General features: G+C 42.4%; 1 protein-coding gene across 5 annotated transcripts in view; it reads right to left on the bottom strand.

The window, feature by feature from the left end:
- Nucleotides 1-704: 704 nt before the first annotated feature.
- Nucleotides 705-25,296, bottom strand: part of LOC148033239 (two-pore potassium channel 5-like) — a 35,232-nt gene continuing 10,640 nt past the window's right edge. Inside the window, exons 2-4 of one of the 5 annotated variants that reach the window (XR_015691278.1) lie at nucleotides 1,422-1,611; nucleotides 1,205-1,282; nucleotides 705-1,100 (exon numbers count right to left, since the gene is read on the bottom strand). Coding sequence is in view for 2 of the 5 variants with exons in the window: in XM_087681136.1 (XP_087537262.1) it covers nucleotides 1,446-1,611 (166 nt within the window). In the remaining 3 variants the exon portion in view is untranslated. Of the gene's footprint in view, nucleotides 1,101-1,204; nucleotides 1,612-25,296 lie in introns of those variants that run through there. The other 4 variants (XR_015691276.1, XM_087681136.1, XM_087681138.1 and 1 more) reach the window with 4 other exon arrangements.

The raw sequence follows: 25,296 nt of genomic DNA, 5'->3' as shown, positions 1-25,296 counted from the left end.
ATGATTCACCAGCTGCAAGGTTCTGAAAATTTTCTCCTTCCTGCATTCAGAAACATATTCGCTCCAAATCACTCCAACAATGAAGGATCAATGTACTGTCTTGAGTGCTATGCTTATGTTAGCTTGCATCTAGAAGACATCTTGCTTCATGTACATAACATGCTATGTTGCCACCAGACAAATTGTCCATGTTCATGATTTATCTCCATGGAACAAATCCACGTTGCTATGCATGTAACATGATGATGAGTGATTCACCAACTCCATTGTCACCAGCTTGTACACCACTGGAATTGATGTAATGGGCCGATGACTGTTACAGCTGTTCACACATGGCCTAAAGAGTTTTACTATCCATGACAGGCATGATTTTCATCATGCCAAGCATCATCAACTGTTCACAATATTGTGTCCTTCAAATTGTCTCACATGAAGGAAAAATTCTACCATGATGAGATTTTCCCAAATGCTAATCATTCCTTATTCAGCTCATGCTAATCATTCCTTATTCAGCTCAGCCATGGAAAACCAGCTTCTGAATTATTTCTGTCACTATCAGAAAATACTTCGATATAGCAATTATATTACTCTCTGACACACATACAGATGTATAATGCTTTTGTAATGATAACTAGATAGACCCAAGCAATGACTCTAATGTGACACAACGAGAGTTTAATTGAGACCACATGTTGCAAAAAAAATTTGGCAATGCTCATTTGAATTTCAATTACTGATATGTACAGGTTGAAATATTTGGAACTTTGAATGGGAAATCCATTGAGAGATCAAATTCAGTGTAAAGCTTCCGCATCCAGGTGCCAATAGTGGTTCGAGAAACACCTGGCTAGAAGCAACAGCCATTCCAGCACTCGGCAGAATGCCTGAGACAGGAACAATCTGAACATCACCCAGCACAACAGTAATACATCGTGTACTGAAGTCATTAGACTTCTTACTGCACAAGGACTGGAATCATAGGAGAACCTCAAGAATCATTACCAACACTAGCCCTCACAGATATAGGGAGAAACTGTAGTCATGGCCTTCAACCACAACTTTGTGAACCAGGTGGAATCGTGAATGTGAGCTCTTATCTCCTGAAAGAAAACAGAATCAAGTCAGGATTTCTGAGAAGTATATCACCACATTCAAACCTTCCTACAAAATGCAAACCATGTGAACAAGATTAAAGAGGCCATACTGAGCATGCTTGATAGATGTACACAGTTGGTTTCTCTCTTAAACACTCTCCCCTCAGAAGAAAGTTGCATCCCCATGCCTGAAGGTCGCTTGTTAGTGCAAAAAGGCTCGGGCTAAGAGCATGCAGCAGAGGCAGGCTGGACAATGAGTGTACACATGCCAGGACAAAACCACAGAGCTAAGGATAAAAAACTCAATTGGCCTTGTAAAACACTGACCTCATATTTTATTTTAGAAGGGTCTCATTTTCTGAAGGCTGATGCCTCGTGGAGATTGATGAGGCATGACAAAGTTATTTTGCCAACATTATCACTGTCAAGCCTGCTGAACTGCCTGCATATATCATGGACATCTTTCTCTTCAATCTTCCCCATCTGCTTCAGTTTGTAAACCACAAAATCGGACTTACTGCTCACCCCAATCCCCCCAATCAAAAAAAAAAGAAACTTTAGTTGCTGGTGTTGTTAAAGATGAGTTTCATCTAAGCAAAACCTGAAATTAAGAGCTCTATAATTTGCACGGAGCAAAAAGGGACGAAAAATCTATTCTGAATTCCCGGTACTTACAGCAGCTCCCATGAAAAACGGTGATGCTGTCATGTAATGATGGACTAAGTGTAGACAACATAAATGTGCACTAAGTAACGATGCACTAAGTATAGTCAACATAAATAGCATTCTTCTTGGATCAAACATGAACAACTTAAGCACCATTCTGACTTCTCCTGAGCAGTCCCTAACACTGTTTATACGCTTGTTAAAACTCTGAGTGATGCTTTTTACTGGTAAAACGTGCATGTGAGATTCAATTTTTTGAGAACCACTAATTACACATTTTTCATTGTCAAGGGTAGAAAATGTCAACATTAAGTCTTCATTTTGAATATCATGCTAACCTTAGAAACATAGGCATAAGAAGGCAACTTGGCAGTCAATACATTCATTAAAAATTGTTTTCCCAACTTCCTCCTTCAAGATATTGCTGAGGACAGCAATCATTCATAAGGGGGGAAGTGCTACATCCTTGGACATCCAAATGGGCACCATTAGCATTGTTCACAAGGGTCATTGAAGTAACCTAGTACGAACACATTGGGGACTTCAAGGGTAAGAATTTACATTTGGCTAATGATCTTGGCACTTTATCAAAAATGATTTATGGCTCCTTATCCTTTTCTGTCATTTTTTATTCCATCCATTTAGTAATTGTCACATCATATTTTTAGGGTGATCACACAATGAATCTACTTAATAGGGCCTTGAGTCCTATAGATAGGACTCAATTGCCCTAAGCGCAAAGTATCCTTAGTGCATTTGCACTAACTCACTTCGTAACGACTATGACCAATGCTACTAGCGCCCATCCAGATGTCTAGAAATGTAACACTTCCCTCCTTGTTCCATATCAAGGGTTTAGCAATATAAGCATACTCCTTTATAAATTAATGAGCAGTAAAACTTAAAAAAGATTTTACTTGCTTTATGGTCCTTGGAATAGACCAATCAAGTAGTACTCGTACTTTTTCGGGATCAATCTCAATGTCATTACTTGAGATAATATGACTAATATATAACAGCTTCATGTGAAAAATTTCACACTTGGATAGCTTAGCAAACAATTGCTTTGGTCTTAAAAGAGTTAAGACAATGCGCAAATGCCTCACATATTCCTCCGACGACTTACTAGAAATAAGAATGTCATCAAGGAAAACGACTATCCACTTTCTCAGATATGGACGAAATAAATCATTCATCATTTGCTACTAGAAAGTTACAGGAGCATTGGTCAAATCCAAATGATATCCATATCACATTCTAAACATAGTTTTCCGTACATCCTTGAAAGCTATTTGTATCTAATGGTAGCTAGACCTTAGATCGATTTTGGTGAAATATCAAGCACTAAAAAGCCGATCTATAAGGTTATTTATTCTAGATAACAAATATTTATTCTTGATTGTCACCTTATCGAGACCTTTGTAATCAACATAAAAGTGCATCATGTCATCCTTCTCTTTAGAGAGGAAAAACAGGTGTGCCCCATGGGGACTTACTCAACTCAATAAATCCCTTGGCTAAATAGTCTTGAACTTGCCTAGTTATCTCATCATCATCTTTTATGCTAAGCCTATAAGGTTACTAAGAGATGAGATGGCTATCAAGTGATCTTTTAATCCTATAATATAAGGTTCCGCGAGACGATGAAAGTCTGGTAGATAGCTTAGAGAAAAGGATGTCAACATACTCATATAATATCGGATTCAAATACTCACTTACATTTGAATTCGTATTAAGATTATTATCAAAAAAAATTGAATTACATCGAGAATCAAATGATTGAACTTTTTCAACAAAATAAATATAAATAATAGCAGTTGAATTTAAAAAACACTGAGTAATTTACATTGCTAAAATCATATGTACATTGTTATCTTTGATTCCGAGAGGTAAAAACTTCTTGATCACATGAAAATGACCATCAAGCTCAAAAGAAAGTATATGATTTTTATAATCAATATACAAGGAGCATTTATCAAAAAACCATGGCATGCCAAGAATGAGATCAACATGGTCAAGGCTCATACGTTGAAATCCATAATTCCATGATACTATTGAATCGAAAGATCCGTACTGCGTAGAGTTGCAGTACCTACACTAAACGAGAAGAAATAAAATTATCACTAAAACCATTATCAAACAAAACTGTAATTTCTTGGTTATTTATATGCCCAATGACCTTTAAAATGTCATGGAGACCAAAAATAACTTTATTAATGGAACTACTATTCCCATTGTTAGCATTGACAATACAATCTTTAAATAAAATTTCAGAAGATAAACTTGGAGATTCAAGAGTATTTATCAATGTCTTTAAAAACAGGCTTTGCCTTCTTATTCTGGGAACACTCACGATCATCGCAAAAGTGACCCATCTAATAGCACATGAATCAATAATCCTTTGAGTGATTCTCACTATGAGTGACCTTACACTTGCTGTCCTTCTTATGCAACTCCGAAGATGACTAACGAGTTGTTACTGGGATAGTTGACTTCTTTAACTTAAAGACCAAGGCAGCTTGATGGAAACCCCCCATTGACTAGCTACCCCAACTTGTAGCCAAAGTATTATCAAAAATTTTTAAATACCTATAGACATCCTTGAACAAATGAAGGGGATTGCAGAGCACCTCATTCCGATACTCCGGTGGCAATCCAAAAAGATATCCCATTTAGAGCAATGCTTAAGAATTGTCCAAGGCCTTCATTTTATGCAATACATAACTCCTATGAATATGCATCCAAGCTCTTCTTCCCCATATCTAGCTCAAATAATTTTTGAAACACTTCAATCTAATCATTGGTCACAAAACGTTTCTGAAAAATGGATTAAAAATCAACGCATGTCACACGTTTGGGACATAGCCCCACCCACCAAGCATATACTTTTCCTTATAACATAATTTGTATATGTCCAATACACTGAGCATCATCGAGCTAGTACAAATCAATATATATCATCCATTTAGCCAACCATGAATCAATATTCAACTCATCGCATTCCTTCTTTTTTTCTTTACATGGAAACGAAAATGGCAAAATTTTGGAGTTTTGAGGAATTTGCAGTAAGTAAAGGGATGAGAAAGACAAAAACGAAAACAGAAATGATAAAAATAGTGTTTCAAGGCGTTTCTAGTAACTATGATCACGTAGAAATGAAAAACACAATGTCCTCATAATTATGAGCACAAATGGAAAATGAAAAGTGCGCAACTCGGCTAATTGTTGTTGCATTTCTTTGACTTAAGCTTGGACAATCACCATGAAATCGACCTTCCTCCTCGGCTAGGGTGGTAAAAAACTTGATTAAGCACTATTTACAGCAATTAAGAAATTCATAAACTGAAATGCACACTTTACCATATAATCTTGGACATTGGACACCCTGTTGGCCCCAAAACCAGCACCCCTTTTGGTATTTATTTAACTTAATTGAAGAAAAAGTTGATGTACAATGGGATTCTCCCAATCCCTTTTGGTATTCCAACTCCCCTTGCTGTCCAAAATGACCAGCAAGTTTTCAATCTGATTTATCTCTTGATTTGGACAGTCAATTGGCCTTCCCTTACTTTGATGGAGATGGAAAATGCCCCAAATTCATTGATTTACTGGTCCCTCCACCTAAATTTGATTGAAAATAGCTTCAGCCCTATTAAATCCAAGTCTTGGAGATTCCAATTTCTAGCACGCTTTCCGAGGCTGCTGCTGAATCCTAATTTCTGCTGCATATTAGGGTTTATAGCAAAGAAATCTAAAATTTCTCAACCTCTGGTGTGATCTCAATGCTATAATCTTCAAAGCAAGGCTGGAAGATGAGAGAGAATGCTGAGGAGAGAGAAAATTCAGACTTTCTTTATAAAGAACTGAAGAAAATCTGTCATTTACTGCTACTGCCCTGTCTCAACAGCTTGTAGATGCAAAGAGCTAAAGAAAATCAACCATTTACTACTGCTACCCTATCTCAATAGCCTGTACATATTGTCATCTACTGTTGATTGGTCTTCTCCTGTCCCTAGCTGCCTCAAAAGGCTCTCCAATGGCTGCAAATCAGACCAGCAACATCTCCTTCCTCTCTCTTGCACGTTGATTACACTAAAAATGTCTCTCTCCAGTCTCTAAAGACGTTTTTCAATCTTGCGTAGGCATTTTCGACAAGTGACAACCTTCCCAAATGATTTTTTCAACATTATTTATAATTAAATATTAATTTTTTATCTTTAAATACTGAAAATTAATCTATTAATTATTTCGATGCCCTGAAAAATAATCTAACTGGCCAATAATTAAATTGGCTAGGCAACTTCCATTCCCAAGTGTCTCTACACCATCTTTGACCATTAAATTGGTGTTAGGTACCATGAAACGCCATTTTCCTAATGTCATCAACTGACACTTATGGACAAATGAATGGCCTAGGCTAATAACTGACACTAGATACCACCAAGTATCTGTGCGGCATAACTTATAGCAACTTTTGCCTTTGACATCCCATGATTTCCTTGGGTCCCGAGCTCGTAAATTACACCTCACATATGCAATATTCACTTAACCATGTGATTAAAAAATAATCCACATATTAAGTGAGATTTCAAAAATACATGTTCTCATGACATACCACAAGAAACAAATCTCCATCGGGTTTGAAAGAAAGAGAGGCTTGGAATATTACCAACTAACGGTCCACATGGTCAAGCAAAAAGAGAATCATTTCTCTCTCCACCGTCTCTTTATTCTATCCCTTTTTCCTCGCCTCAACTCGCAAGTAAGTCTTTCTTTCTCTCGACTCGTCAAAAACTTAGTCTTTCTCTCTCCATGACTCAATAAGTCCTATAAATTAGACTCAACTACCCTAAGCCTTAAGTGTCCTTAGTACATTCGTACTAAGTTACTTCATTACTACTATTAACCACCATAAGAAATACTACTAGTGCCTATCCAAATGTCCACAAATGTAACATCAAGCCTAGTGTCTTTTGAGATACTTTTGTTGCAAATAAAGTATGTTTCTCATAATTCTGTCATGATAATACTTGTAATTTATGAGGAGAACGGTGCAAGCATGCATCAAAAGTGTACAAGACAAGCTTACATAAAGAATACCCATTTGCAACCCATGGAGAACATTATGGGAAGAGGCACTCAAAACCACGAATCACATTTGCAACTACTCTTCAAATAGATTCTTAAATAATGGCATCCCTGAGGAGGTTTGGTTTGGCAAATCTACCTCATATGACCATATACGCATATTTGGCTGTGATGCTTTTGTGTATGTAAGAGATGAGCTAAGGAACAAACTTGACCCAAAATCCACCAAAGGCATCTTCATGGGCTATGGTGATGAGGGTGAATTTGGCTACAAAGTGTGGTTACCTCAATCTAAGAAAATTATTCACAGTCGTAATGTTATGTTTAGTGAGGAAAATTTGCTCAAAGATACTTTAGTCTCTAACAAAGATATCAAAAATGTCAAATTTCAAAATTTGTAGCCACCTATTACTTCAGATAATATTCATGTTGGAGCTCATATGCATGTGATGAGCAGTAGTTTAAGGAGTGAGAGTGACAAAGAGAGAGTGTGTGTGTGTGTGAAAGTATGATTAGATTTGAGTGTACTAACAATCACTCGGTACACAAAGAATAAAATGTATTTATACTTAGGACACATAAGGGTGCATTCACATGTACAACTAAATAATGTACGTGTACTATACACGGAGGTGAAAAAGGGCCTTTGTCCCAACAATTCCATGGCTGAAAGCTATAATTTCTATAGCAAAAAAGATAAGAATGGCTATCCCCAAGCTTGGGCTACTCAAAGTAAGAGAAGAAATCTCAAATAGCAAAGATAAGTTTTTCAAATGAGTAACTAGTTACTTCTTAATCAAATCTCGTTTTTTATTAAGGGTAATTAATAACTTAGTCATTAATCATAAGTGAGCTCCTTGTTGGATGAAACTTTAACTTGTGACTTACTTAATAACTTAAGTTTCTAAGAAAGCTACTACGCGGTGAAACTTTCAATGTAACTTAATTCTAAGATACAAATTTTCAATTTAATGAAAGTGTCACATTGTATCTTGTTACTTTAGCCTTGCTCTTATATACTTGTTCACTACATGTCCAATGTCAAATGCTTCACTGCCTGTGTAATGCTTACCATGCCAAGAGCTAGGGGTTCTAAAATTAACGTTCATTTTAATTAAAAATCTTTGTGAAGTTTAGTTAAATCATTAATGTCATTTCTCATTTTGGTGACATACCCCCCTCTTGAAACATTGCAAACGATCCTGATTGCACATAGAATAAGATCCAACACAACATACGAAATCACCAATATATGTTTTCCAACAACCAGACATACTCCTATTCTTGTATGTTTTCTAGCGACCAAGCATATTATTGTTACTGTATGTATTGTCAATATACATTATTTGTACATGTTTCCAAGTAATCAAGCACATTGTTGTTACTCCAGAGTCCATGTACTATCAATGCATAATTATCCGTACATGTTTGCAAGTAACTAAGTACACTATTGTTACTCCATGTTCTGGCAATGTACATTTTTATCGAAGATGGTAACTACTGCACTAGTATACAACCAATCATAATAATGATAGCTATTGTACTAGTAAATAATCAAGCATAACTGTAGAAACACAAGTATCTAATAGGCTATTCATAGAAGTACCTGAATGAAATTTAAAAGATCTCCAACAACCTCTAGATATGTGAGCATATCTATATTAAGAAAGTAGAAGCACCATCCCCCTCTTAAGCATCATGCAATGCTCCAAATTTGCGGTCTACTGAGCCTGACTAAGCTTGGTTGGACTGAAGATGTGGCTCCAACTAAAAAGAACCAAGGCAAAGCGATAACAAATGAGGTGGTTCTACCAAATCATTTTCCTCCATGCATTTTACATCAAGTGGTATATAGTTCTCAAACTTCACTAAACAGTGATGGGGAACTTTACCTTTAACCTTCCTTTTTTTATGTGCCGATATTTGCTCAAGAGCCAAGATTTCATCAAGTTCCTTAACCTTTGGCTGTATCTCAACATCAATATCCTCAAGCACATCACCACAAAAAGACCTAAGAAGACTCGCATGAAAAGCATTGTGGATATTCCAATGATTAAGTAGCTTCAACCTGTAAGCTACCTCATTGATCCTTTGCAACACTTGAAAAGGCCCATAATACCTCACGCTGAGTTTAGAAAACAGGCATTCTTTATCCTTCATTTTCTTTAACCTATTCTTTTCAAAGCATAACAAGACCCAATCACTCTCTACAAATGTCAAAGTTGTGCGGGTGACGGTTAACAAGTTTATTTTGTTTGCCTTGAACCTTTTGGATAACTGTCTTTACTTTAGCATAAGCTTCATCCATACTCTCGACATACTTCCCAACCTCTAAGATCTCATCCCTTATATACAAAATGAATGGGACTTTATTTCCCCCTTCCACAATCTCAAATAGTGCCTTGCCAATGAAACTATACACTGTGTTGTTATAAGCATATTCCACAAGAGGCAAAAACTATTTCCATTTCTTTTTATGCTCATATCCTTAGCATTTCAAAATATCTAAAGATAATACCATTTGCCTCTTCAAACTACCCATCTATCTATGGATGAAAAGAAGATGAGAACTTTAGGGTCATACCTATATTCTCAAAAATCCTCTCTAAAAGACACTTGTCATGCAGGGATCCCTATCACTCACAATAGACTCTGCCATACCATTATATTCAAAGATGTTCTACATGAACAATCTTGTCATGTGATCCATAGTTATCTTTTTCCTCACCAAAATGAAATGAGCGTATTTGCTAAACTTGCAAATCATGGAACAAATACCACCATTCCCACAAGTGTCCTAGAAAGATCAAAGATAAAATCCATGGCTATACTATCCCCTAGTCTATCAAGAATAGGCAAGGGTTGCAACAAACTCGATATTAATCCATGGCTATACTATCCCCTCGTCTATCAAGAATAGGCAAGGGTTGCAACAAACTCGATAATTTCTGTCAGTCAAACTTGACCTTTTGACATACAATGTATGTGCATACAAAGTGATCCACGTCCAATCTCAAAGCCGGTCAATAAAATAAGGTGTCAATTGTTGCATCAATGCCACAATGCCCTACATACATAGATGCATGACTTTCAACCATAGACTCCGGCCCTTTAATGATTTGTAACACATAGTCGACCATGTATCATAAGAAATCCCTCTCTAAGGATATAATGCTTGTGGTGTTAATGTCAAAGTGAAGCAGTGCGGAAGCATATGCCCAAGACAGAGAGTGAACAGAGAGAGGAGAGAGAGAGAAAGAGATAGTGGAACACAGAAAATCTGCAATGAAGAATGATGTATAAGGAAGCAGATATGTACACGCACAGAGGGTATGTCTACGTATGTCTCCACCTCGAAGATCTCATGATCTGTGAACCCCGAGGCAGTCTCCACAATCAGCAATCTGGAAACCTATGATCAGAATCTATGAAAGTGTGTACTGAAAACAGGCAATAAATAGCCTGAGAAAAAAATGATAAAAATATGCTGTCAGCTGCATTTGATGCAGCCCACTGTACTGTCCGACCAGTAAAAACCGTCCGGCTGCCTGCTAACGTGGTGATCAGACCAGCGCTGCCACGTGGCACACCTGCGAACTGTACGGAACTGCCAGCACACACAATTGATAGGAAGTGCTTGTCCAAGAGATGACAATCTCTAACATCCCCTCTCAGATCCTAGACGGGGCATGAGGCCAAGGGATTTGGAATGATGCTGCCGAAGTAAAGTCTATGGAAGTGCCTCCATGCCGGGCCTTGTGCTTGTCCAACGTGCCATCACTGCGGTACTTGGTCTTGAAGACCCATTTGACTCCAATTACCTTCTTATGAGAAGGCTTAGGCATTAGGTACCAAGTGCCATTCCTCTCAATCAACTCCAACTCCTACTCTATCATTCACCGCCAATGATCATGCTGTAAAGCCTCCTTCACTGAGGTGGGCTCCCGATCCTGCATGGCAAGAGTCATCAAACAATAATTAGTGTACACAAGCTCCGTGTGGTGTGCCTGGTTTCTCCAAGAATGCCACAAGCCATCCTACAACTACCATTCCTCAGGGACCCCCTCAATCTCTCTGTCACGAAGAGTGCCACATGCCCAACAAGGAGGTCAAATCTCTCCATCACTCTCCATCTACCAAAGTCTCTGGAAAGTCCACCGATTGCTAGGGCTCAACCGGTGAGTCTAGTGGTTGAGAACTAAGCTCCTCATCCAAAGAAGAATCCTCAAGAGGCACACGCTCCAAAGGGAGTCGCTGGTACCCAACTATTTCTAGAATCTCCAAGAACGAGGTGTTCCTCACCCCCCTCTAAGGCAGGACCTTCCACAATCCGAACATCACAGCTCGTGTAGACACCCCGCTCAACGAAATCATACAATCGGTAACCTTGAGACTACCACCTATAGCCCACAAACACCTGTCCTTTGAAAGCCACTTCAAATTAGTCACGCTGTGTTTTCCGGATGTGAACATAGGCGTCACACCCAAAAACCTTGAAATAAGAAACATCTGGCTTAGACCCAAAATACGCCTCATAAGGTGTCACGCCAACAACAGTGGAAATAGGGGATTGATTAAGAATGTGGACTGCAACAACCATAGCCTCAGCCCATAGACACTGAGGTGTTTGTTGATGCTCCATCATGGTACAGGCCATCTCAATTACACTGCAATTCTTCTGCTCCAATATGCCATTCTCCTGAGGGGTGTTTGTGTTGGCAAGCTCCTGGTGGATACCACGATCTGCACAAAAACGAGCAAGCTTATTAGAAACAAATTCTCCGCCCTAATCCGATCGTAAGGTCTTTAGTTCCCGGCAAGATCGATTCTCCTCAAAGAGCAACCAATCCGTGAAGTTGGAGAAACCTTTCGACTTCAACTTCAAAAACCCATGCCATCCTACTACAATCATCCACAACTAGCATGAACTACTGTGAGAGTGCGCAGCTGAAGGAACACGAACACACAAAGAGAAAGCAAAGAATGAAGGAAGAAATACTGCACTAACTGAAACTTATGTTGGATACAAGGACGTGGACTGATCAGTCCCTCCACGCAGCCCGGAGCATCAATGAGGGCACCAAGACAGGCTGAAATGAGTGGCAACACCAATGTCAGAGAGGAACGGGAGTAGTGTGCTGAATTTGCAGACGAAAGTGGGTGAGAGTGACCAAGAGAGGGCTGCTATAAATAGCCCTCTCCTCTAAATCTGGCCGACCAGCTAGCAGCCTGCCAAAACTGGCTAACTGCCCTAAAATGGGCTGACTAGAAAATGCGCCCTAAAAATGGGCCAGCAGCCACTCAAAAATGAAATGCACAAACACATAAATGCTGAACAAACTTACAAAGCTCCTTTGTCTGCTGCCAGACTCTAATAAGAGCTCACAACCAAGAGATGGTAGACTGACATACAAAATAGGGTAGGCTAAGAAATACAAGCTCCCTTTAAGGGACTCCGTCCTCATTAGTCCACAAAGATCAGTAGAAACAAGCTCCAAGGGTGCTAAAGACTACCTCGAAGCCTTGCTAGGAATAGCATCACGAGTTTGCTTCCCACGGATGCAGGATACATAAAGCTGCTGGCTCACCACAATATTTGGCAAACCTCTAACAAGTTGTTCCTTAGACGCCTTCCGTAGGTAATCGTAGTTGAGGTGGCCAAACCGAGCATGCCAAAGCTTAGACTACGTCTGAGAGGCAAGAAGAAAAGAAGTCAAGGCAGAAGAAGACCGCAACTTGTAGAATCCATTCTCCTTATAACCTACAGCAAGGACCTATCGCCATCATCCATGATCAAGAATCCGAAAGAAATCCACATCAAACTCAACCAAGAGACCAAGGGCATGAATCTTGTGCACCGAAAGAAAATGGTACCTCAAGGTCGGCACATAAAGCACCTCGGATGTATGGGCACCACCTTGCCCATGTGGAATAAGTTGCATGTTACCCTATCCTTGAATAGGGATAGAAGAACTATCACCAATGAGAATCAAGCCCGAATGTTGCATATGAGCAACACCCGCTATAGGAGTCATGTGCCGGGAGGCACCACTGTCAACAATGCACTCCCGAGTGTATGGGGCCGTCAACGCAGCATCAGAGGCCTTCAGTGTCAATGCCTCAACCACCTCCAAGTGGAGAAAAGCAATTGATGAGGGAGCAACTACTACTCCGGAATCCTTTGAAGATTTCTCCTTCTACTTGTCCTTCTTCTCCTTGTCAGGGCAGTCCTTCTTCCAATGACCTATCTTGCCACAAATGTGACAAGTGGACTCCTTTTCCTTATCCTTCTTGGATTTGTCCTCCTTTTGATCCTTCCCCTTCTTCTGAGAGAGCTGGCCTATCAATGCCTCTGATTTAAAAGTATTGGTCCCTTTCAACTGCTCCTCATGGTCCAAGACCATAGGAACCAACTCCTTCCAACAAAAAGTCTCCGATCACCCTGAGGCAATCAAGGCGGAATAAAAACCACTGAAATGAGATAGTAACTGTGAAAGAAGAGTTATCGCCATGTCTTCAAAAATGATCACCTTTCCTGCATCTTGCACATGCATTTGAAGCTACCTCAGCTTGTTGCATAGTTATCTCCATACGTCATACGGTACTACTCATACCATATGATCCGTACAATACGGATCCGTACAAAAAAACAAGCCGATCTTGGCCACCGCGTCTGCACATCCTCCCGCATTCCGCCTGCACTTTAATCCGCCACATTCCACCCACATGGCACTTTTGGGGGGGTGGGAAGACTTGGATACCTCATCTCACCTCCTTTTCTAGCAAAGCACTCCTCCCCCCCCCCCCCCCCCCCCAAAGCCCTCCTTGGATTCCATCCAGCTGGCAGCCCTCTTTGACAGTTGACCCCTCTTTGACTATTTGACCCTTCTCTCATCTACAAAAGATGCTCCTCTCCTCCATGCTTCCACACCAATTCAGAAAGCATTTGCCATTCTCATCTTCCTCTCTTGGATCTTGAATTGACTTGTGATTTCTCATTCTCATCTCCCATCCCCTCTTTCCACACCCTATCAAAGCATTTGCCATTCTTGAATCTCATCTCCCATCCCCTCTCTCTCTCACTCTTGCTCTTTCAACTTTACCCCAACCCTCGGGCATCTCCCTCTCTTTCAACTTTTAGCTTTCAAGAGTCAAGACTCAAGCATCTCTCTCTCTCTCTCTCTCTCTCTCTCTCTCATGCCTCTTCATCCATCATCGACACCATGATTCGTGAGAAGCATAAAGCCTTCAATTTGCACGCGATCCATGTGGAGAGGGACACAAAGAAGTTCAACTTCCACCATTGGACATGCAATAATGCGGGAAGCACTATACAAGTGGTGCAACTCGGCTTCTCCAACATCTTTTCAAGACGAGGGGGCAAGTTGCTCCATGCAAGGAGATCCCTCAAAACATCGCGGAGGAGATTCTCTCCAAGATGAGAGGGGGATCCACAAGAGAAGGAGGAAGTGGCTTATCAACACCAACTCCTATGCCTACTAACGAGGAAGCATCGAATGTGGGCATATCTTCAACCGATGCGGGAGAGGCTCCACATTTGCATCTAGCTCTCCGGTAAAAGACAAAGAGTGGAGGCCCATGCGGCGATGATGAGACAATCCTCTCTCTCTCTCAGGCTCCCGGTCATGTGCATAGATCGGTTGCCTTTCTCCTATTCAGGCCGCATGGATAAAATATGGTTGCTTCATTCTCACTAACGGATGGAGTGATTGTAAGAAGTAGGGCATCATCAACATACTCGCACTCGGTACTTACTTTTTGCAGGCTATAGATGCTGGCAAGAGAGGGAGGAACACAACAAGCGCATTCATCTACTGTCACATTCGGCAAGCTATCATTGAGGTATACATTTGCCATTGCCTTTTAAATTTATTTTACTTTCTTTCATTATTATAATTTATTTGTGCATAACTATCTATCTCCCTATTCTAATTTCTTTCTTATATCTATCTCAATTCTCTCTTCCCCCGGGCCCCATCTCTCTTTATTCTTGAATCTTAAAAGTTGAAACTTGAAAGGCTCAACTCTCTCTTTCTCTCTCTAACCTCCAAGTATTGTTAGTATACTTGTAATTTGTAAATTGTGGTTGTAGGTGAGCCCCTCAAATGTGGTGCAAGTTGTTACCAACAATGCATCAAATTGTCGGTGCATGGGCTGTTTGCTTGAGGCCGAGCTTCCTACGATTGTGTAGACTCCATGTGTAAGTCATTGTTTGGACTTGCTCGTGGAGGACATTGGAAAGCTCAAGTGGGTGAAGAGGGTGGTCCACAAAGCTACATGAATTGTCACCTTCTTCACAGTAAAGGTAAAGGTGCTTGCGATGTACCGTGAGCATAGCACACTAGAGTTGAAGAAGCCTTCTTCAACTCGCTTTACTTACATGTGGTTATTGATGGAGCGCCTTTACGACGTGCGGTCCGCCTTGCGTCAAATAGTGGTGTCCACTCTATGGAATGAAAGGGATGAGTATGAGAAAGAGGAGGCCAAAACCATGCAACACTTGTGCCTTAATGAGCAGTTTTGGCAAAAAGTCCACGCCGTTGTCATTGTCGTGGCTCCCTTTTTTAGGGTGTTATGTATGAGTGATTGCGAGGGGTCCACCATGGGCCTTCTCGTTCACTTCTTTAGAGCAGCAATGGTGGAGACACATGCTTGTACAGTGATCACAAAGATAGCATGCACATGTTTTAGAGATAGCAAAGAGGAGGTGGGTATGGATGCATAAGCCCATCCATGGTTTTGCCACATTGGTACATCCGGCCTACAAGTCGCCAATAATCATGGATGAGAGAGTTGCGTTCAGACTAGCTTGCTCATTTGACTCGTGTGGTCCCTGTGGATGACCACAATGCAATGCTGGAGAAGCTAGGATGTTATGCAAATCAGAGAGGGCATTTGTTGGAGAAGAGAGTCATTTGTGAAGCCTTTATTTTAGTGGCAAACTTTGGATACGCATTGGAGACCCTTCAACCCTTAGCCATGAGGATCGTTGCCCGGGATTGCTCTTTGAATGCATGTGAGAGAAACTGTAGTGCCTATTCTCTCATTCACACAAAGATTCGCAATCGGCTTAGCACACGACAGTTAAAGCCGCTAATCTATTGCCGCACTAACTTACGCATAATGAGGGCTATGATAAGCATGGGTAGTCCGAAGCAAGTAAAGTTTAAATACTTGACCATAAAATTTAAAATCTGTTGTTTTAAACTTTGAACTTTGAAGTTTATACTTTACAATTTAGACTTTAGCATTTATAATCTTACGTGCATAGTGTAGATGAATGTTGATACATTCAAGTTGACGAGTGACATTCTTCCGAGTATACATCAGGAGGTGGACGAGAAGAAGATAATTTTTGCAAAGCTCTACAGTAGGGTTGTAGGTACGATACGGTACAATAAGATAAAATACGATACTGATTGATACCTTATGATTTTATAAGGTACGGTACGATATTAGTACCGAAAAAAAAAACAAAAACAAAAACTTCGTTATTTTGGATTATAGATAATAGAACACACGTTTAGAGCTAAAATAGCAATGTCACTTGAGTTAATAGGATGAATACATGAGGATAACAAGGAAAAACCTCATCCACAACATGCACAATGCGCTACTAGAAGACAGATGGGAGTGTATATGTAATACATCAAACTTCAAAGAACAAAGCAAAGTTTAGGGTGGATGGACAAACAAGCTCTGTTCTTTTATGTGTGTGAGTGAGACGAGAGAGAGAGAGAGAGAGAGAGAGAGAGAGAGGCTTGGCAGTCAGTTTGGAGAGATAGAGAGAGAAGGAAGGGAAGGGATGCTCTTGGAATTGCATACTCATCTTGGAAGTTGGGAGAGAGAGAGAGAGTGTGTGTGTGTGAGAGAGAGACTTGAAATTATGATAATAAACATAAGGCTTAGGAGTTGGAAAATATTGTATGGTCTAGTCTTCAGAGGCCAAAAATAGCCCTTTTTTTGTACGAAATGGTACGGATATGTACCATTTCATACCGTACGGATACATACCATTTCATACCGTACTGTACGGTACGAACCATATGGAACGAACTAGTACGTACGTAATACGAATGCAACTATGCTCTATAGAGAGCTTATAGCAATAGATACTCGTGACACTCACAATCAATGTGCTCATGGGCGACAAAGTTCAAGTAGGTGGTAGCAAGGGCATGGTCATTCGGCACCCTCTAACATCGAGGAGGGGTGGTTTGAGTGGCTTGCACACATATGTAAGGCGGAGCTCTAGTAGCTCACATCTTGTGCCTCATGATGACATGCCCCCCTTGCCTACATAGCCACCACATAGGGAGCCATCATTTGATAATGATGGTAACCTTATCAATGAGAATGAGTATAAGTGTGTCTCATCAACCGATACCGAGGATTCATCTTCAGACTCTCTTGATAAGCACTCACATGGTTCTAATAATGATGATGATGATGATGATGATGATGATGATAGTGATGCCTCATCATAGATTCATAGGTCTCTCTCCTTTTTGTATCTACTATCATTGTATCCACATGTAGGATGCCACTATGATACACTAGACTATAGTTGTAACTTGTATCACATGTTTTGCACAACCCATGTAACCATGATGGTCACCCTCATGTATTCATCTTATTTTGTAATGAAATGGCTATTTCCACTTTAAATATGTATTCTATCATTTAATGATTTATCGTTTTTTTTTTAATCATGTTAAATTTTTTTCCATACTAATATCGTACTATACCTTATAAAATTATAAGGTACCATTTAGTACCATATTTTATCATACCGTATCGTATCCTACCTTTCATACCTGACAACTATGGCTTGTTGATACGCTCCTACATAGAAGATGACTTGTTGACACTCGTAGTCCTCATCTACACTTCCAAAGAGACTCTGACGGTCATGTAATTATATGATCAAGCTCCAACTATTGTTAGAGTGCAGCGATACGGAAGCGTGGGACCAAGATTGAGAGAGAGAGTGAACGCATAGAGAAGAGAGAGAGAGAGAAAGAGATAGTGGAAGATGAAGATCTGCTGTATAAAGTGTGCTATATGCAAAGATATGCAGATAGGTACACGGGCGCAGTGCGCGGGACTGCGTGTCTCCACCTCGACGATGCAACCTGCTGTCCACCTCGAAGTACGCTGCAGTCTGCACGAATCTCCAGCCTGTAATCTGCAAACAGAACTGTAGAAGACTGCAGAATATCGGCTATAAATAGCCAGAAATAATGCGCCCAAAAAAGCAGGTCGGCTGCATTAAATGCAGCCGACTGATCAGTACAGTCGTACTACCACGTGGCTGTCCGACTGGTCAGTCCGACCAGGCTGCCATGTAGCGCCTGTACGGCTGGCCAGGACCTGATCGCTAACACCCCCCTCTCAGAGCCTGGACGGGGCAGAAGCCTGAGGGATCTGGCATGTCTCCGAAGTAGAGCCTGGGGAAGCGCCTTCGTAAACAAATCTGCAAGATTGTCCTCCGTCTTGCAATACTCCGCAGCTATGGTCTCATCCAGAAGCTTCTCCCTGATGAAGTGGTACTAGATCTCAATGTGCTTCGTCCGGGCATGGAAAACAGGATTCCGTGCCAAGGCAATGCAACTCTCATTGTCGCATTGCAGCAAAGTAGGACGAGTCTGGGGGCAGCCAAGCTCCTCCAACAATCTCCGAAGCCACATAGCCTCACATGTGGTGGAAGACGCAGCCCGATACTCCACCTCAGTAGACGAAAGGGCTACCGTGGGCTGCTTCTTGCTACTCCAAGAGATAACACCTGCACCCAAGGTAAAACAGTAGCCTGTAGTAGACCGCCTGTGGTCCACATCACCAGCCCAATCCAAGTCGCTCCAACCTGTAAGTACAAGATCTGAACCACCTATGCCTATTGGATAATGAATCCCTAAGTCAGATGTCCCCCTCAAATACCGAAGTATCCTCTGGGCAGCCTGCCAATGCACCGTCTGAGGTTCACTCATGAACCCCGCCAAGAGACCAACAACAAAACAAAGATCAACACGAGTGTTGAGGAGCCAAATCAATGATCCAATCAACTGACGGTAGCGGGAAGCATCCGCCAAGGGAGAATCTGAATATGAAGTGGCCTTCCAGTTCGGATCCATAGGAGTAGAAATGGTCCGACAATCCTCCATCGCAAAAGAAACCAAGAGCTCCTGTACATATCTCTACTGAGAGATGAAAATCCCCCTCTGAGACTGATAAATCTCATGGCCCAAGAAGAAGTGGAGTAGACCCAAGTCCGTCATCTCGAACGTCTGATGTAAAGCTGCCTTCGTCTCTTTGACCTTCTGTGCATGATCACCTGTGACAATCAAATCGTCAACATACAACACAAAAAGCACACAACCGATCTCGGAAGTGTATACGTAAAGCTGCGGATTGGCCTTGGAGCGCCAATATCCCAACTGTGACTGAAGGAACGAGTCAATCTTCTCGTTCCACGCACGCGGAGCCTGCTCAAGGCCATACAAGGCCTTCTTTAACCTGTAGACTTCCCCATCTGAAGATCCAAAGCCAAGAGACTGCTCTACATAGATCTCCTCCTTCAAATCACCATTGAGGAAGGCCGGCTTCACATCCAACTAGTAGACAGGCCATCTCCTATGGCAAGCCAAGGCAAGAACAGCTCGAATAGTCGCCATACGAGCAGTGGGGGCAAAAGTATCATGACAATCAATCCCTGGGCGCTGTGCAAAACCTTTAGCAACAAGGCCAGCCTTGTGCTTGTCCAAAGAACCATCGCTAAGGTACTTGGTCTTGAAGATCCATTTGACGCCAATCACCTTCTTATTCGAGGAGCGAGGCACGAGATACCAAGTGCCATTCCGCTCAATAGCCTCCAACTCGGCTTCCATAGCTTTCTTCCATGGTGCGGACTGTAAAGCCTCCTTCACGGAGGTGGGCTCTCGATCCTGCATAACACGGGTCATCAAACAATAGTTAGAGCAAACAAGCTCCGTAGAATGTGCCTGGTGCCTCCGTGACCGCCACTGACCATCCTGTGGTCCCCACTTCTCAGGGACCCCCTCGATCCCTGAATCACGGAGTGTGTCACGGGCCCAACGAGGAGGAGGCCGGACCTCTCCTCGTCGCTCTCCATCAGCTGAAGACTCTGGGAGATCCACCGGTGGTAACTTCTCGGGGGTGACCGGTGAAACAGTAGACTCTGTATCAGAAACAGAATCGGAATCAAAAGGCGCTCGCTCCAAAGGAACTGTCTCGGGAGCCCAACTCTCCCCTGGATCTCCAAGAACGGGATGCTCCTCACCCGCTGCTATGGCCAGAACCTCCACGAACCGCACATCTCGACTAGTGTACACATCCCGCTTGACAGGATCATACAAACAATAGCCTTGGGACTGAGAGCTGTAGCCAACAAACACCTGTCTTCGGGAAGCTACTTCAAATTTATCACGATGAGTCTTGGGAATGTGAACATAAGCATCACACCCAAAAACCCTGGAATAAGAAACATCGGGCTTAGTCCCAAAGTAAGCCTCAAAAGGTGTCATCCCATCAACGGCCGAAGTGGGGGATCGGTTAAGGATGTGGACTACAGTAGCCACAGTCTCGGCCCACAGAAACTAAGGTGTCTATCGGTGCTTCATCATGGTGCACGCCATCTCGATCACACTTCGGTTTTTCCGTTCAAGAATGCCATTTTCTTGAGGAGTGTTAGTGTTAGCAAACTCCTGGTGAATACCTTTATCTGCACAAAAACGAGCAAACTTATTAGAAACAAATTCACCACCCTTGTCGGATCGCAAGGTCTTCAATCGCCGGCCCGATCGGTTCTCCTCAAAGAGAAGCCAATCCTTGAAGTGGGAGAAAGCTTCTGACTTCAACGCTAAGAAATAGGCCCAAGTCATTCTACTGTAGTCATCTACGATCAACATGAAGTACGAGCTCCCTTTCAAGGACTCGTTCCTCATAGGGCCACAAAGATCCGTAGATACAAGCTCCATCGGGGAAGTAGACCGCCGCGAAGCTTTGTTGGGAATCGCATCCCTACGCTGCTTCCCACGAATGCAGGAGACGCATGGCTGCTGGCTCACCACTATGTCCGGCAACCCTCGAACAAGCTGTCCACGTGACGCCCTCCGAAGATAATCATAGTTGAGGTGACCAAACCGAGCATGCCATAGCTCTGACTGTGTCTGAGAGGTAAGAATAAGAGTAGGGAGAGCAGTAGAAGACGTCAATTTATAGATGTCATTCTCCTCATATCCTGATGAGAGAACCTTCCTTAACCCACAATCAAGGACTCGCATCGAATCACTATCAAACTCCACCAAAAGTCTAAGTGAACAAATCTTATGAACCGAAAGTAGATGATATTCCAAACCTGGCACATGCAAGACCTCTGAGGTATGGGTACCACCACGTCCATTTGGAATAAGCTGCATCTCACCCCGTCCTGCAATAAACACCGAAGAGCTATCTCCGATGAGAATCTACCCACGCGAAGGTCGCAACTAGGCAACACCAACTGATGAAGGAGTCATGTGCCAGGAGACACCACTGTCAACGATCCACTCTCGAGCCTGAGGAGCTGTCATCGCAGCATCAGAAGCCTTCGGTGTAGAGTCCTCAATGACTGCTAGATGAAGAAACACATCTGATGAGGGTGCAGCCACCACTCCAAAATCCTTCATGTCCTTCTTGTTGGTATCCTTCTTGTCTTTGTCAGGGCAATCCTTCTTCCAATGGCCGGTCTTACCACAAATATGACATGTGGATTCTTTGTCCTTGTCCTTCTTTGACTTGTTGTCCTCCTTTTTCTTCTTTTGGTCCTTCCCCTTCTTCTGAGAGGCTTGATCTGCCAAGGCTTCCGACTTGGAAGCATGTTGTCCCTTCAGTTGTTCCTCTTGGTCCAAGACCATAGGAACCAACTATTCCCATCGAAGAGTAGACTCACGCCCCAAAGCAATAAGGGCGGAGTAAAAAGCACCGAATCGTGGCGGTAACTGGGACAAGAGTGTGATCGCCATGTCTTCGGAGGAAATCCGCTTCCCCGCATTTTGAACCTGCATCTAAAGCTGTCTAAGCTTGTTGATGTGCTCCCGCAATGAAAAAGACTTGTTCACGGACAAGGTCCGCATCTGCACCTCCAAAGAAACCCGCTTCATAAGGGTCATCCGGTTATACATCTGATCAAGCTCCAATCATATCTCCCGAGCCACCGTCAAGTGCTTGATGTGGGCTATCACGGCTGTAGTACAAGACAGAAAAAGAAAAGAACGAATCCGGGCATTTAGTTTGTCCCAATGAGACTGTGCCTTGGCCAACTCCGCACGAGCATCGGAAGAGAGTTTGGACTCATCTCTCACCGAGAGCCGGTCGATCTCCTGTACAAGCTCTGCCAAATTGTAAGACTCAAGGATGGCCAACATCATCACGCGCCAGATGCGGTAATTCTCGCTATCGAGCTTTTGATCTGCGGGAAGAGCCGGTAAGACAGGCACCTTCCGATCCATGATCGTCTGGAACTCCAAGTCAATCTCTGTAGACATCTTCACCTATAATGCCTTCACAAACGCAAAAGCAGCCCCCTCTGACTATGAAAACGCAGCCTGCTAGGGCTCTTTCTTCCGCGTCCCGAACCTTCTTCATCCCCGCTGGAGGCGATAAAAAAGTAAAACCTGCACTTGAAAGCTGAAAAATCAGCCTTCCTCCTCTTCAAATAGCAGTAAACAGCAGCAAATCCACCAACTAGACTCCTTTCCCGCGCGCCCGCGCTCGCTTCAGCCTTGTTCCGAGGCGCAGCCCTCCCGCTCGCCCTCGAACACTTGAAACACAGCCTTGTGTCGCGATGGAATCTCCTCTTTAGGTAGGTTCTTCACTCAGTCAACCCTTCTTCACTGCTCTGATACCAAATCAGAGCGCAACGATATAGAAGCGTGGGACCAAGACTGAGAGAGAGAGTGAACGCAGAGAGAAGAGAGAGAGAGAGAAAGAGACAATGGAAGATGAAGATCTACTGTATAAAGTGTGTTGTATGCAAAGATATGCAGATATGTACACGGGCGCAGTGCGCGGGACTGTGTCTCCACCTCGACGATGCAACCTGCTATCCACCTCGAAGTACGCTGCAGTCTACACGAATCTCCAGCCTGTAATCTGCAAACAGAACTGTAGAAGATTGTGTAGAATATCGGCTATAAATAGCCAGAAATAATGCGCCCAAAAAAGCAGATCGGTTGCATTAAATGCAACCGACTGATCAGTACAGTCGAACTGCCACGTGGCTGTCCAACTGGTCAGTCCGACCAGGCTGCCACGTGGCGCCTGTACGGCCGGCCAGGACCTGATCACTAACAACTATATCTCCCGAGCCATCGTCAAATGCTCTATATGGGAGATCACAGTTGTAGTGCATGAGAGATAAAAACGAGTAGATGCAAGCATTTAGTTTGTCCCAATGTGCCTGAGCCCTTGCCAACTCCAACTTACCCCTTGTAGAGAGTCTAGACTCGTCTCTCAAAGAAGAACGATACATAGCCTCCGTAACAAGCTCTACCAAATCATAGGACTCCAAAATGGCAAGCATCATAACCCCCCAAATGCAGTAGTTCTCGCCATTGAGCTTTTGATCTAATGGAAGAGTCGATAGCACGGGCATCTTCCCGTCCATAATCACCTGAAACTCTATCTTGGCCTCAAAAGATGTCTTCACCTAAAATGCCTGCACCAAACACAAAAAGCAGCCCCCTCTAGCTATGTGTATGTAGCTTGTTAGGGCTCTTTTCTGCTCATCCCGCTCCTTCTTCACCTGCCGAAGGCAATGAAAAGGTAAAATCTGCACGTGAAGGCCCAAAACGCAGCCTTCTTCCTTCTCAAATAGCAAAAATCAGTAGTAGTTTTAGCGACTCTGCTCCTTTCTCGCACACCCACGCTCACCTCAGCCTTATTCTCATGTGTAGCCCTCCTACTTGCCCTTGAACACTGAAAGCACAGCCTTGTGTTGCATTGAAATCTCCTCTTCACGTAGGTCCTTCCTTAGCCCTTCAATGCTCTGATACACTGTCAAAGTGAAGCAGTGTAGAAGCGTATGACCAAGACAGAGAGGGGAGAGAGAGAGAGAGAGAGAAACACAGAAAATCTACAATGAAGAATGCTGTATAAGGAAGCAGATATGTACATGGGTGCAGAGTGTATGTCTACGTATGTCTCCACCATGAAGATCTCACAAACTATGACCCCAAGGCAGTCTTCATGATCAGCAATTTGGAAACCTCTGATCAGAATCCGTGGAAGTGTATGCTGAAAACAGGCAATAAATAGCTTGAGAAAAAATGATTAAAATATGTTGTCGGCTGCATTTAATTCTGCCGACTGTAATATCTGACCAGTAAAAACTGTCCAACTGCCTGCTGACGCAGCGATCAGACCATCGCTGCCACGTGGCACACCTGCCTGCTGATGTGGCACACCTGCAGACTGTACAGAACTGCTAGAACACACAATTGACAGGAAATGCCTGTCCAGGAGATGACAATCTCTAACAGTTAACCATCTGATAAAAGATCATAAACTCTACCAAAGTCCTCATCGTCTGCATATTGTGTCTACATCTCATCTAACTCATGATGATATGCTATAGATACTACTGAAACATGTGGTTTCCTAGACAATGCATCAGCCACAACATTCTTTTTGCCCTCCATCTGCACTATCTGAAAGTGAAACATGGATAAAAAGTTGGCCCGACACATACACTGTCGTGCCGCTACGCGCACACCGTGTAAAAAAATCTAGTGTGTGGCTTCCTTTTAGATTTAGAGACCCAATGCCACTTTAGGCATTAGTATTAGTGTCCATGGTTCAAAATATTAGATTTTTTTTTACAAGTTTTTAGCCAATTTTCGATATTCTAGATATATCTCTTGTAAAAATCCATAAAACTATAGACAACTTCTAGATTAGGATGACATGTAAAAGAAAGCACGTAGCTTTCAACCAATTTGAGAGGATTTTATGTAAAAAGAGAGATTGACGAAATCGCGCGACGCGCGATCGCTGTTTTCAAACAGTGAACAACACTCCGAAGGGGGAGATGAAAGAGTGATCTGGCAGAATTCTGGCCAGGTGTGCTAGTATTTTACTCCCCTTTCGGAGCCAATGGAAGCATCAAATTGGCAATCTGAGTAGCATAGAGAAATGTATTATTTTATACACGTTTTTGTCTATTAGAGTTATATCTTCTCATAATGCTAAAAGAAACTGACAAGCTCCATCTCTGTTAGTATTCTTCTTCATTTTCAATTTCTTTTTGGGAGTATTCTTCTACGTCTTCAATTTCTTCGAACCCTTTCTCTTCCGTCTACTCCTCTCCCTGAATCTACCTTCACCCTGCTATCTCTTATCTTCAAGAACTTGGCTTGAAACCTTCAACCCT

Source organism: Lygodium microphyllum, chromosome 7 (genome assembly GCF_053477565.2).
Source record: "Lygodium microphyllum isolate KBCC chromosome 7, Lygodium_microphyllum_v1.1.10, whole genome shotgun sequence".
Classification (NCBI taxonomy): domain Eukaryota; kingdom Viridiplantae; phylum Streptophyta; class Polypodiopsida; order Schizaeales; family Lygodiaceae; genus Lygodium; species Lygodium microphyllum.
The sequence above is the reverse complement of the archived record's forward strand: the minus strand, read 5'-3'. Positions and strand labels throughout refer to the sequence as shown.